We start from the raw sequence: 15,128 nt of genomic DNA, 5'->3' as shown, positions 1-15,128 counted from the left end.
CTGACTTTAAGCAATTACCAGGAGTCTGGGTGCACAGGTTTTAAGTTATGTTTCTAGGATGCTACAAAAATAATTTTATGGGAGAATCCGTCGCTGAATTTGACAGTGTGTGACGAAGGGCTGGACAATAAGACGATGTAAACAGATATCAACGATATCTTACAAATATTACGATGCCGACTGCGACACTCATTGACAGGTGATGATCGACAATATCGGGAAAGGGCAAAACCATGGATCTGGGAAGTTATATATTACAGAGTATAGTTATAATAATATAGTATATATAGTTACATATTAATCAGTAGCCCAGGGTGTGAAACTAGCCCCCACCACCCGACAAATGCGACAAGGCTGAATCCAGTTCGCGAGCTCGGTGTCCACATGCAGGAATTTAATGCACATGTAATTTTGCTCATGCACCCACAAAAGGCGGATGACCTGTAAGACGTCTCGGAGTGACACATGACAAGAAATGCCGTTAGACACAAAGACACGTGCTTGAAGAAACACACTTTATTATATTTTTAAGAACAGACAAAAGAAAAGCCGTCAATGCCCATGTGTTGCTGTTTGTTCAGAGGCGTGCAGTGCGAGCTGGAATAGATCTTTTGTCTCTTGGAACAGGTGCATGTAAAGAGTTATCACTCTTTTTTCTGTTTCATTCATCTGAAAACTGTAAGAATAATGTTGTCTATGAGAATGATGCAAATGATCTCCAAACATCTCAGGAGGTGCTGTGAGTTTAGTTTGCTTTAATTTCCACCAAGTAGTTTGCGGGTAACATGCATTGTTAACGCAACTCTGCAGGTTCAGTAATATCTTTGTAGTAAAGAAACAAAGATAAAAGTGATTACTTCATAAAATAATACAAGACACATTCAATTTGAACCTAAAATTGAGTTATATTTCTATTCTATTATCTGGCAGCATTATTTTGGGAGCACAAGGGAATTTATTAGGCTTGATTATTATGATTATTATTATTATCTTTAAATTTATAATTGTCTTTAGTTCTTAATTTGTAGGCCATTAGTAATTTTCCACCTGTTGTCATTGACGGATACTTGCATGATGGCAAATGGAGCCATTGGAGATGATTTAATGTTTGGATTTGGGGAGGTGGTTATATAATATGTTTTGATCACTTTGTTATTTTAATTGCTTTTTTCGTTTCATTTAAAGTGCATTTTGAATCTAGAAATGTCTTTTGTTTAGGTTCTTCGTGTTTCAATAAATTAATTTAATTTTTAAAGTAAAAGCAAAAAAGCAAAAATATTCACCGACCATCAGCAGGGGGGTTGAGGATGTAATCGGATATCGCAATATTTTTTAAGGCGATTATCGCTAAAATATTTTTTACATATCACCCAGCCCTAGTGTTACATAAACATTATCACACGGGAAGTCGGCATGTTGTTTCACAGAGTAGTTTCACCCTAGGATCGGCCACATTATTGTGACTCACCGACAAGCACCATCTCCTATCAGACATGTTTGCATCAGCTCCAACATGTTTACTTTCCCCTGTGGCACGGCCAGAAGCATATCGGATCATCAGGATGGGAGACCCGGGTCCAGATGCCACATTAAAACCAGAAATTAAACATGTTTGCATTATCAGTGATAAGTGTGATTCGGAGGTTGCATATTTCCTTCTAACACTACCTTTTACCCCTCTGATGGTTAGGTTTAGATTTGGGGTTTTGGTTGAGGGGCACAGTTTATAATTTATATGCATTCCTCTTCAATGTATTACACTCACTTCACAACTCACTTTTGGCGACCCTCTGTGGACATTTCACCCAGAAAATGGAGCTCTCACTGGCCAATATGCCCCACAACACTTTGGCCACTTGGGGCAGTGTTTCATATTTCGGTAAGCACAGACCGATTTAAGCTAAATAAAAGTCAACCTACTGTTTCCAACTTCACTGTGAGGTAAATGATTCAGCAATGATGTCCATTGCATTAAATTTGGATGATATTTAAAGAGTTTTTTTCACCACTTAGTAGCAAGTTAATTAGATATCCTTGATCAAGTATATTTTGATTTGCTCTTACGGATTGGGTTGTGTGTGATTTCAGATTCACCCGTCCCTAAATGTCACATTAAAAAACTTTTGTTTGTCATTTTACATGTCAGTTAGACAGCCTCTTCCTGTCTAAGAGTACGGTTCTTGGCCAGAATAAGCTGAAATGTGAACCAGACCTTATTTTAATAGTCAAAAGTCTGGCAATGCAAGAGCACCTTCAAGATGACACAAACAAAATATGTACTCTGCTATTCATTCAGGCAACGAGAGCTCCATTTACCCATCCTGGGCACTTCAAACCAAGAGCCCATCAGCCTTATTCATGCAGCTGATAAGAGCAGCATGCAGCAGCACAACAACTGACCCGGGAATAGGTGGCTCTTATCAGATAGGTCCCTACTGCTGTGAATGAGGCCCACTGAAAGAGTACTGTTATAATGAGAGCTCCCATTAGACCCAGACACATCCAGAGCATGTTAATTACCTCATAGGGTGTAAAGGTTCCAAATCTGCCCATTTCATAATGCCACATAGGTCAAAAGAACCCAAACAGAAGGCTGGTCAACTCAGTTAAAAACATTCAGGGATGGAGACAGGCAAAAAAAAAAAAAAAAAAAAAAAAAAAAAAAAAAAACTTATGAGCTTCATTGGTAGGATAGGTAAATGTAAAGGTTTACAGAATATATGTAACAGGATGTCTACTGTTTTTAGGACTGGCTTTGTACAATTGAATATCAGAATCAGAATCAGAATGAGCTTCATTGCCAAATATGCTTACACATACAAGGTATATATATTTATATATATATATATATATATATATATATATATATATATATATATATATATATATATATATATATATATATATATATATATATATATATATATATACGTATGTACAATATACAAATACAAATCTGATATATACAGAAGCAAGAGTATTTAATGGCAGAAGAGGTATGGTATGTTGGATAAATATAAATAGACTAAACTGTGTATTGCACATTAATTATTGCTCAGTGGGGCAATTTAAACTGTTCATGAGATGGATAGCCTGAGGCAAAAAACTGTTCCTGTGCCTGACGGTTCTGGTGCTCAGTGCTCTGTAGCGCCTGCCAGAAGGCAACAGTTCAAAAAGGTAGTGGGCTGGGTGAGTGGGGTCCAGAGTGATTTTTCCAGCCTTTTTCCTCACTCTGGAAGTGTACAGTTCTTGAAGGGTGGGCAGCGGGCAACCAATAATCCTCTCAGCAGTCCAAACTGTCCTTTGTAGTCTTCTGATATCCGAATTAAATTTCGTAGCTGCACCAAACCAGACAGCTACTGAAGTGCAGACGACAGACTCAGTGACTGCTGAGTTGAACTGTATCAGCAGTGCCTGTGGCAGGTTGAAGTACAACCTCTGCTAGGCCTTTTTCACAATGGAGTCAATGTGGGTCTCCCACTTCAGGTCCTGTGAGGTGATAGTGCCCAGGAACCTGAGTGAATCCACTGCTACCACAGTGCTGTTTAGAATGGTGAGGTGGGTCAATGTTGGGGTGTTCCTCCTAAAGTCCACAATCGTCTCCACCATTTTGAGCGTGTTCAGCTATTGACTATACCAGTGAGCCAGCCGTTCAAACTCCCTTCTGTATACAGACTTATCGTCATCTTGGATGAGGCCGATGACAGTAGTGTCATCTGCAAACTTCAGGAGCTTCACAGAGGGGTCCTTGGTGGGGCAGTCAATTGTACACAGGGAGAAGAGTAGTGGGGAGAGCACACATCCCTGGGGGGCACCAGTGCTGATTGTACCTGTGCTAGAAGTGAATTTCCCCTGTCTCACTAGCTACTACCTGTCTGTCAGAAAGCTGGTAATCCACTGATAGAGAGACGTGGGAACAGAGAGCTGGTGAAGTTTAGTCTGGTGTATAGCTGGGATGATGGTGTTGAAAGCTGAACTGAAGTCCACAAAAAGGATCCTTGCATATGTCCTTGGTCTGTCCAGATGTTGCAGGATATGATGCAATTCCATGTTGACTGCATCATCCACAGACCTGTTTGCTCGATAAGCAAATTGAAGGGGATCTAGAAAGGGTCCAGTGATGTCCCTCAGGTAGGCCAACACCAGTCTCTCAAATGATTTCATGACCACAGATATCAGAGCAATGGGTCTGTAGTTATTAAGTCCTGTGATTTTGGGTTTCTTTGGACAGGACTTCACAATGCTCCAGTGATCTATTGAAGATCAGTATGAAGATGGGGGCCAGCTGGTTAGCACAGGATTTTAGACAAGCAATTGAAACACCATCTGGGCCCTGTGATTTCCTTGTCTTTTTTTGCAGCGGACACAAGTGCACCGCGAGCGCCTTATCCATCTGGGGGATCACCAAATACCCCCTGGCCGCTCCACCATCAAGGGTAGCAAGAGCAGGGGAGCTGAAAGACCAGGACCGGGCAGTAAAAGGTGCCTCCCATGATCTTGTCAGCTCCTTATGCACTTCCAGGAAGAAAGGAACGGGGGCGGGGCATGGCCATGGGCAGCGCCCCAAGCCCAGGAACCAATTGTTGAGCCGCGAGAGTTCAGGGGAGAGTGGAGGGTTCCACTCTAGCCCAACGCTTGCCGCTGTCCGAGAAAGCATGTCCATCATTTCCGCATTGGCCTGGGACTGGGCGACCATTCCTGAAGGAGGAAGCCAAGTCGAAGCCTCTGCATCCGACTGGATGAGCCCACTCTCCAATGCTGCGCTCGATAACTCGTCTTCTTCCCGGGCTCCGAACAAGAGGTTGAACTCGCCCTGAGACAAGCCGGTGATCTCGTCCGAGCACCCGACCTGGGCAAGCAAGCGTGCTGGGGAATGGGAGGTCCGTGGGGGGATACCCAGTGGAGGTGGTGCTATTGAGGTCCCCAAATCGCCCCCAGTGCTAACCGACATGGCCTTATACCCATACGTAGAAGGACTGAGGCGGGGAGCCATTGGGGTGCCTTGCTTTCTTACGAATGCAAGCCACGACCACAACGTTGCCATGGTCATGCTCTCGCAATGAGGACAAGACACATCCACGAACGATGTCTCCGCATGGGCAGCGCCCAGACAAGTAAGACAGAGATCGTGGCCGTCAGAAGCGGAGAGATAATGACCGCAACCAGGAATAACACACAAACGGAAAGGCATCTTTAAACAGACGTTCCGTGTGTGCCGCTCTTTTAGAAAGAAAATATATTTTTTTATTAGTTGTTTCTGCCGAAGCACCCAGGGGCATTCTCTGTACTCCACGGGTGCAGAGGGGGAGAAGCCACTGAAATGCGCCATAGAATCCAGCAGATGAGGTGAAATGAACTTCGCGGATGATTTCAGCTTCAATGAATAGAACCACACTTCGAAGAGAAAATCTGAATGAGTGGTTGCATACCAGCTCCTTTTATACCCGTATGTCCGGGGGAGTGGCATGCAAATTCCACTCGCCAATTCTCATTGGCCTTTTTTTTAAAAAGCAGAGGTGTTTGGGGCTCCCAAGAGTGACCCCTAGTGTCACTACATTGACAAAATGTCAAGTGAGTGACAGACAGGGAACTCATTGAACAGTGCACCTCAACATAATTCAGGTAAATTCTGATCCAGCATTAAATATGCATTACCTCACCAATAATAATACAAGGTGTGTGAGTTAAACTGTTCTCAGTAAATAATAATCTGATGTTTTACATAGGGTGACCATATTCTGGTTTTCCAAAAAGAGGACACCTTTTTTTTTTCACCGGGCATGGGGTGGGGGTGGTGGGTTTTGGGGTCTGGAGAGGGGGGGTGGAATAACAGTGTTCAAAACAGTGTTACTATGAATGCAAACTTTAATACAGTCAAAAAAAAACACTCTATTAGCGTAACATACATATATATAAATAAATAAAAATTTCCAACATTCTTTTGAATGTCCATGTACTAAAATAAAATATTTGATGCCATGAGTGTACCTTCATTTACTATTACTATTATTTTGAATGGCCATGGAAAATGAAGCAATGTGATAACAATTTTACCTGGTCAAAAAAATAATCCGTTAATTTACCTGATGAACTTTCACCTTTTGCTGACCCTTTATGCTTCGCAGAGCTAATGTGTGCTTCTAAATTACTTGCACCTTCATTAACAACTGACACATAAGGGCCAGCTTTACATGTCATACATTCTGCTTCACGGATCTCGACCTGCACGAAAGCATGGGAATTTTTTGTGCAAATCTTCTGTAAATTTGCACTTTCGTTTGGGCATTGTTTCCACTCAGCTGTCATTTGCTGCTACTGTCAAGCAACTGTTTGATTCCTAACACAACAGTGCTTCGCGCGTTCGCGGAGAGATTGACAGGCAGGAATTTGGCCATTAGTTGCTGCAAGTGTCTTATATTCGACCAATTGGTGTGCGATAAGGTGGGACTTACAAAGAGGGGTTAAAGCAATGCAAATATGCGCGTACACACAATAAAGTATTAGACCAGATGCACATTATAATGCAATTAAAGCCGAATCACGGACATTTTCGCAAATTTAGAAATCCAGGCCGGACGCTTTCTTAAGGTCTGAAAAAGAGAACATGTCTGGGAAAAAGAGGACGTATGGTCACCCTATCTTATATTGCTGATGAATGATCACAAATGTTGTTAACCAAGAAAAATGCTTTGGAACATACTATGAGTTCAAAAACTCAGCACCTCCGTTTGATACCCAAAAATTTATCAGTATAAGTGATTTCAATCATTAGCAATAGCATCTTTATTTAATTATCTGAAATTAAAGAAGGCTGTATAATTTGATGCCCGTTGTAGTTCCACTAAGTAAAGTGACTTCCAAATGTTAGTCAGCGCCCTGTATCACCACCTTTTCGGATATTCATTTACCCATCACGTACATATACAAGCCATCTTTCAGATAAATTGAGTTATGTGGAAAAAAAATGCATGAAAATCTTTAAAAGACATTGCTGCAAGGATATTAATATTTCATAAGCAGAACGATAGCGTACCCATCATCTGAGAAAACTACGTCTAGAGGTCCCTATGGAAATGTGCCAGAGCTTTATCCTGCCTCACTGCCCACCATAGAGGAAAAGACAGATCAAGCGAACAGACACACTCGTGCCTTTTCAAACACATTTATACACAACACTCGAAAAAATGCAAACATATGCTGATCAGCATTCAAATAGACTTTCTTGCTGACTTCCAAATGAGCACTGACAGACGGCAAGTTGCCTAGCCTAATTGAATATCATAATTTCCATTATTTGTTGCCTTTTTTAAATGAAAGCACTTAGCCTTTTTTATTCACATTTTTCCAAGACAGTTGGATCCATGAGACCTGATGAATATTTAAACAGGGAGCAGCAGAATTAGCTCGTGAGTGGTCTCTGAGCGTCGCTGGAGCCGTGCGTCGGGAAGGAGGGATGACCATTACCGAAACTCAACCACAGAACAGCCGAGAAAAACAGAGATTTTACAAAAACAGCACAATGGAAAATGTCAGTAATTAGAGCAGGCTGCTATTTCAGAGGCAAAGCGGGCCCAGCTAATGAGTCCATTAGCACCTACCTTGCATAAAGAAGACAAAAGAGGCCTCATTTTAATACATTAGCCTGCTGACAGTTTCACCACGAGGCTATTCAGCGCAGCTGACGTGCTTTTCCAAGGGCTCTGACCTTTTGTTTTGCCAAGCACTGGCTTTGAGCAGAGCATGGATTCAGCTTTCTTGGGCATAAACAATTGAGCAACTGTGAGAAAGCAACACCTTTTTTGCCTTCCTTGATTCATTCAGAGTGTCAGCAGCTAGCTGCTTTTTCAGCTACTAACCCATATGGGCATTAGTCAAGCAAAGTTTCCAAATTTACCCAGCACTCAAGGTCTTGAAAACACTCGAAAAGCTTGCTGTTTAAGTGAAAAATATTTCACCTTGGCCTATAACCAACAAACTGTTTTTTTTATTCCCACTCAAATTTCAGTTTGCTATGAAAATTTGCACTTTCACTCTTACTGTTCTCTAAATGCAGTTTACCTTGAACCAGGGTAACAGACTGTAATTATATAAATACAGCCACCATTGCCGTCAGACAGGAAATGTTTATTTGCGTCATCACATTTCATTTCCTGAAGTGGTGTTAGTTGGTTTATCTTTAGAGCACATGCCAATTTTTTGGTGTACCACTGTTCAGAGGCTTTGCGTTGTGTTGTCCTGGCAGCTCGAGACAACAAAAACCACAGATTCACAAATAAATGACCCGTATGGGTCAGTTCTTTTTAAAGAATCAGTCAAACAGATTCACGAATCAGCTCACGATCTTTCTTCCGTGGAAAACAACGGAGATGTTAGGTAGAATGTTAACCTCAGTTACCATTCACTTTCATTATCTACACAGAACAAAGATGCAATAAATGAATGACGACTAAGTAATGAATCGTAAATGATGATAGAATTGTCATTTTTGGCTGGACTATTTTTTCACTGGCACATGAATCAGAGACTTCAGCAGGACATTGAGCAATTCTATAATTTGGTTCCTAAATGTTTCATTTTGGGAGCCAGTGACTCCTTAGGCCACATCCACGCTAATACATTTTTGTTTGAAAATGCATCTTTTTCTCTATGTTTTGGACTTCCGTCCACACTAAGATGCCGTTTTTGTCAGCGAAAACTGAGCTTTTTGAAAATGCTGTCCCAAGTGGATACATTTAAAAAAGTCGCCTTCACGTTGTAATGTGGACTGGACAAATGTATATATATGGAAACTATGACATATTTGTTGTCTTGTGTCGCAGTCGTGTGATCTATTCAACAAAAACATTGAAGATGGCAGCCCGTGTTATAGCGGTGCTGTTGTGCCTGATATTCCTTTGATAGCATTGTTAAAGATAAATGTTACTTTGTACAACATTCACATTTCATTCCTTCAAAGGTGATGGGAAGTTCACTCGGAACTGGTGTCCGGCGATGGAACATGAGGATAATTGCTTTTCAGGCCGTACATGCAATGGCAATTTTTTGCGTGTGCAGTAAGGGGATTTAAAGAGCCCATATTATGCTCATTTACAGGTTCATAATTTTATTTTGTGTGTCTACTAGAATAGGTTTACATGCTTTAATGTTCAAATAACACATTATTTTTATCATACTGTACACTGCTGCAGCACCTCTTTTCACCCTCTGTCTGAAACACTCTGTTGTAGCTCCTGTCTCTTTAAAGGCCCCCTTTCCAAAAAGCCCAGTCAGATCTGATTGGTCAGCTGGCCCAGTCTGATGTGATTGGTCAACAACAGCGTGTGTTGGAAAAGCAATGCCCCTTACCATAACCGAATTTCAGCTCCCGACACTTCCTGAGCAGCGCATTCCTGAGGCGGGCATTATGCAAATGTGTTACATAGTGACATAGCTATGTCACGGTAGTAATGGCTGGACTGCAAACCAAACAGTTCAGGCAGTTCAGGAGCAGTTTTCTGTGGGAGAGAGTAACTCCCTTTGGCGTGGACTTTGTGCTTTGTAACTTTGCAGACCTTTTACATACACAAACAGCTATATTACACAAAGGAAAGGTAAAATCCCAAAAAGCATAATAGGGCCTCTTTAAGCATTTTCATATGTTTCAGTATGGATGAGCAACTTTTGGAAAATGCTTGAAAATGGCAGTGTGGATGGAGGTCGTTTCGGAAACGAAAACACAGTTTTTAAATGTATCCGGATTAATGTAGACGTAGCCTTGTGATTATTTTAGTCTGGAGCCTTGACTTGTACAGAAGCTTAAATTGTGTTGTTAATAAACATATCTGCTTCTTCAGAGCTGGAAAGGATCAGTTTCTAATCATGCTTTTCTATCTCAGTCGATTATCTTCCACCAGAACGATAAGGTGTTGTACTAACCCAAAGTTGCCTATAGCACAAAGTGATAGATCCGTGATTCCTAATCCCATGCTGAGCTCTCCGATATCTATGTTGGTGTTTATCTGTCAATTCAAATACTGTATGATTTCAAAGGCAGCTCTTGTACTAGTAGAATCCATTTCTAGAGAATTTGTCAGCTTAATACAGAAGGAGGATCATTCACAAATCCTCAATATAAGCAGAGCTTAAAGGGATCAGTCATGTACTAAATATGAAAAGCCATCTGCCTTCAGGATATCTAATGCATTCACTATGGTAAAAACAAAAAAACAAACAAACAAACAAAAAAAAACAGTTAAAGAGAAAGTTCACCTTCATCTTTTACTCAACCTTTGATGAAGGACAAGGCCATATATAAGGCGACCTCTGTCCTTGTGCTGCGAAATAGACCTCCATGATTAGCCATTTCGTAATGCTGGTCTGGGGACCACCACACTGAGAAATAACACAACACGGTCAATCTCTGTTTATTGAGTCATGAACTCTTGTTAGATAGGCCTTCGGTGAGTCCTTTATTCCTCTTTTCCACTGACCTCTCACATGATTGACAAAGAGATTGGACCAGAAAAGATACAGCTATTTTTGTCTTGAATAAGATTAACTGAGCGAATGAGAGCAATTTATTAGACTGACACATTCTGATAAGATTATTTTGCAAAGAGTAACCATTCCTTGACCCACTAATTGAGGAGAGATGAGCCGAGGGTGGATTTTTTTGTTAAAATTCTTGAAATTCAAAATTGATAGTAAGGGAATGTTTGGAATGGCATACTACCATTGTATTAGGTTTGCAGTTTGCAGGATATGTACTGTGCAAAGTAAGCAAATACATGGAATACCCCAGTTACATAATACATTTTCTAAAATGTGCAGTATGCAACTTGGGCTTGGTGATTTATCATATATTAACGATTTATTCACAATTATGAAATAAAGCAACATAGTAAACATCGCAGCAGTTTGAATGCACTTTTTTTGGGCCATTTCTTTTCCTAAAGACCATGTCATTAAACAAGTTTCCAGATTACTTCTTGTCTTGCAACTTGCGAGTATGAGAGTGTAAATAGTGGCTCTATAGCTTTAATAGCGGCTCTAATAAAAAATAAAAATGCCGTAAAAATTGTGTTAGAGTGGTAGGTTCAATTAATTTTTGTAAATCAGTTCAAACTGAATCGAGCTTTAGCTATAATATCATCAAAAGTCTGGAAATATTGATAACCAGTTAACAGCTTTTCAATGTGATGCACTATATACAAAAGTTTCAAATGTGATGAAATAACCAGATGCAAGATCAACTGTGATTTTTAAACATCTACTTGTTTACTCATTATTTGATCAGAGGGCCAGAAGTCAAGACATTTTAACACTAAATTAAAAATGCAAATGCAAAATAACCATATTTTTTCACAAGATTGTCCAAGACTGGACACCACTTGCAGAATTCACCATGCAAGGTAAGTGAGGTCATGTGACAACATTAGGATACAGTACAACACTGTCATTCAAAATTAAGAGGAAGTAGACCTTTCTGCCTTTAAAACAGCATAAACTAACGGAAAAAAAAAGAAAACAAATCCATGCGAGTGGTGTGAACGTTTCATCATAAAGGTGCTATCATTAGCTCCTCAGCAGGTCCCTCGGTGTCACTCCAGCTGTCCATTAGCAAACAACATGAAGCCACTCAGCAGCCATTAGATGGGAAACAGCCAAATGTGCAAACAAAGACCAACATAATCCCCTAAATTACACTCAAACAGGAACCAACCGTCCTTTCCTCACTTCCAACCTGCTTTCCAATTCAGCCCAAGAGTTCAGAACTTTGCCAAAAGTAACACACTGCGAAAAGATGTTCCGTGCAAGTAAAGAAAAATAATTGGGAGTTGGCAGAAGAGGTTAAAAGGCAAATTATCACTGAGCTGCAAATTTAATCAACAAGAGGCTTGATACTGTGAGAGGTGTGTGGGTTGGTTGGTTGAAGTGTTTCTTTTTTTATTTATTTTTTATGTTTTGACGTGTTTGCAGGCTACACTGAAATCAAACTCGCAAAGGCACAAAGCAAGATGAATTTGGAGAGCAATTGATGCTGGTTTGATCTCAGCATTTAAAAAGTATATTTCTGGTCAAGAATTCTGATACATGTGCTAAACAGATGTTTTTGGCCATTGTGGCACATCTGGCTGTTTTTTCAGTGTATCTGACTGTATCAAGTTATAAAGAACTTCAGCTGTTAAAAACGCACACTGAGACACCTGAGTTCTGCTATATTCATGGTGCTGCATCTAGCTTTTTTAAGCTCAAGGATGTATTCGGTGTGAACAGCCATTAACTCGATCTTTGGTGTGAGGCACTATTACACTACCTTAAAAAGTGAGGTAAAAAGTAAAAAGTCACTGCAGAATCACGAGAGAGTTTAATTCACTCATACAGCTTGTTTAGACTAACTTGGAGAAACTTTGCCAAAAACTTTGCCAGACTTACAAAACACACACTTGCATATTCACAAAGACACTCTCTTGAAAAAAGCTAGACTGCCTGCTAGAGGCCTTTGGATTTGCACAAACAGCAAGTAAACAGAACAGATAGTTTGAGGAATGCTATGTCTCAGTAATTTGTATCTTGGAGCACAGCTACCTTCCCCAACATTGGGAAACGAGGTGCAGAGAGAATCTGAATGAGTCACTAAAGCCCTTAGCTACTTTCATCGCAAGCTTATTTGCATTTGCTCCCAAACGCACACACACTTCAGAAGCAAGCACAAGATTCCAATGGCTAAAAAAAATTCCAGATTCCAGATATTTTGTTCAGTTTTATCATTTGTAGAATTCTCATTGTATCCAATAAATCCCATAAACAGTGATAAATGCATTCACACTAGAACCCTACTTAAAAGACCAGCATATAGATCACCAGGATGCTGGGGCCAGATTCACAAAAACATTCTTAACTACTTATTTTTTTCTTATTTTTTTAACTTCAGAAAACAAGTTAGGAATATTTTGTACTCCTGAAAAGACTTCTTAAAAATATACTTGTGAATGTTCTTTATGAATTGAAACATTCTTACGTAATAAAACTTTTTGTTAAGAAAATTTTTATGAATCTGGCCCCTGATCTCTAGAATAAGATGCTGGTGTGCTTGTTGTTAAGATTTAAAAACAGTGAACAAAACTAATGTTGATCTTATATTTGGTCAAAATGTCTAGACTGTCTAGATTCTCTAAAAGAATGAATAAATGAAAAAGTAAAAAACATGTTATTACACTGTTCTGATACTTGTTTATATTTAGGCTATGGAATGTCAGGTAGATACAAGGACATTTCTCAGGGGTTGATAGTTGGTTGCTAAGGCATAACTGAATGGTTGCTAGATGGTTGCTTAGTGGCCAAAAGAGACCATCACCAAGTCTCTATAACATCATGATCCATATATATCTGTCGGGACCTTTTCAATGGAAATCTATGGGATTTTTAGCTAATTTACTGTAGTCTACTGGGTCATTTTTCTGACCCGAACAAAGCAGAAGACTTATTTAGCTTAACCATCAAAACTATAGTACTTTGTTCAACCAGCTTCAACAGAAATTTCATGCTGCTTAACAAGCTTTGCCAGCACTAAACAGCACAAACCAGCCTGGACCAGCTTTGAAATTCATCATTCAACTAAGGTTTTCTGGCCAAAATAGAAACACAATGTGCTGCATTGACAACTTACGCTGACAGTAGTCCTTGTTCTCTTCAAAGCCTGGCTTGCAGACGCAGCGTCCAATTGGCACCAGCCATCCACCATCGCCACTACAGTACATCCTTGGTGCCTCAAACTCCTCCGAGTCATTCACGCATGATCCTCGCACCTCCACCAAAGCAGAATCTCCACCTGTAACTGTGTCGGGAAACTGGGCCAAGTTGAGAATTGCAAGAGGACACTTCTTATAAAAGACTCGCATGGACACCAAAGCAATGCAAGCCCCAACATCTTGGAAAGCCAGGTAGAAACCCTTCTTGCTCAAGTTACTGATGTCCCGCACTTCTGTGTTCAGTTTCATAACACGATCACCAACGTCAGTCTGTGTGAAGCTTTCATCAGCTGCGATGGTGTCGATCTTTACATACTGGCTCTCCTTGATAAACCACAGGTTTGGGTTGTTGGACTCGTAGTAGTACATGTTGAAAGTTTCTTTGCAGGTGCCAGGGACTCCAGGCAGACTGTTGCAGTCACGGAGAGTGAATTTAATCTCGATGTAGACGCGTTGTGCTCCATCTCGTGGGATGTGGCGTGTGCGAAGCCAGTTGTTCTGATTAGCCTCCATCACGTTACACACCTGGTAGGAGCGCATGGGAGTGTTCCTTTCATCCATCACACTGATTTCCTCCCACTGCAAACAGAGAGAAAAACTGTTATGGTTGTAAAAAGGTGAATATCCCTCTAACTCATTGCATCTTTAATGTCTTACAGAAATGTGCATCACACTTTTATTCTATGTTCTTGTGGTTGCAAGTAAAGCTCTCAGAGTTCACACTTATAAGGTTCAGTTGATATGGATTAAAGATAGAGGCAAGGCAACACATGTATTTAGAACATCACTTCTGTCAGTTGAAAAACAGTGAGTGCTGCAGTGTAGTAAAAAAAACATTAATTGTTCCATTTGGTCTGATACTACACTTTGCAAATTCATACACATGGCTGAGTGCATAGTGTATATTGTAAAAGCATAGATTATAGTGTGCCATTTGTGACAGCTTTTCTGTATGTGTGTGTGTGTGTGTGTCTGTGTGTGTGTGTGTGTGTGTGTGTGTGCAGTTGTATAGGCAGCATTAGACACATTTAAGGGAATCTGTCTCCCATCATCTCTTGCCATCTGCTTCCACTTGTCTAAGGTTCCTTCATTTGGAACACTTCATGCACAAGTAACATTTCTAATCCTTAAAGGGAATGAAAATAAACAATACAGGGATTCTTGAAAGGGAGAGCAATTTTGTGAGTGCCTTGTTCTGGGAAAAAAATAAAAAGATTCTGATTTGCCTCAATAAATTATATTCCTTCTCTGTATAATTTGCTGCAGAAATTATCTGAAGTGATTTCAGGATTCATCTGAACTACTGATCAGTCAGCGAATAACATGCTACACTTCAAATACTAAGCATGCATGAATCATAGCTTTCAAAATTGCTTGACCACCTGAGTTCCCACTCTA

The 15,128-nt window shown here is 40.3% G+C and overlaps 1 protein-coding gene across 1 annotated transcript in view; it reads right to left on the bottom strand.

Annotated features, from left to right (window-relative positions):
* LOC127440514 (ephrin type-A receptor 3-like) overlaps positions 1 to 15,128 on the bottom strand; it is a 225,783-nt gene that overhangs the window by 145,803 nt on the left and 64,852 nt on the right. Inside the window, exon 3 of the mRNA XM_051697142.1 lies at positions 13,649 to 14,309. Coding sequence (XP_051553102.1) covers positions 13,649 to 14,309 — 661 coding nt within the window. The remainder of the gene's footprint in view (positions 1 to 13,648; positions 14,310 to 15,128) is intronic.

The sequence above is a fragment of the Myxocyprinus asiaticus genome, chromosome 5, assembly GCF_019703515.2.
Source record: "Myxocyprinus asiaticus isolate MX2 ecotype Aquarium Trade chromosome 5, UBuf_Myxa_2, whole genome shotgun sequence".
NCBI lineage: Eukaryota > Metazoa > Chordata > Actinopteri > Cypriniformes > Catostomidae > Myxocyprinus > Myxocyprinus asiaticus.
The sequence above is the reverse complement of the archived record's forward strand: the minus strand, read 5'-3'. Positions and strand labels throughout refer to the sequence as shown.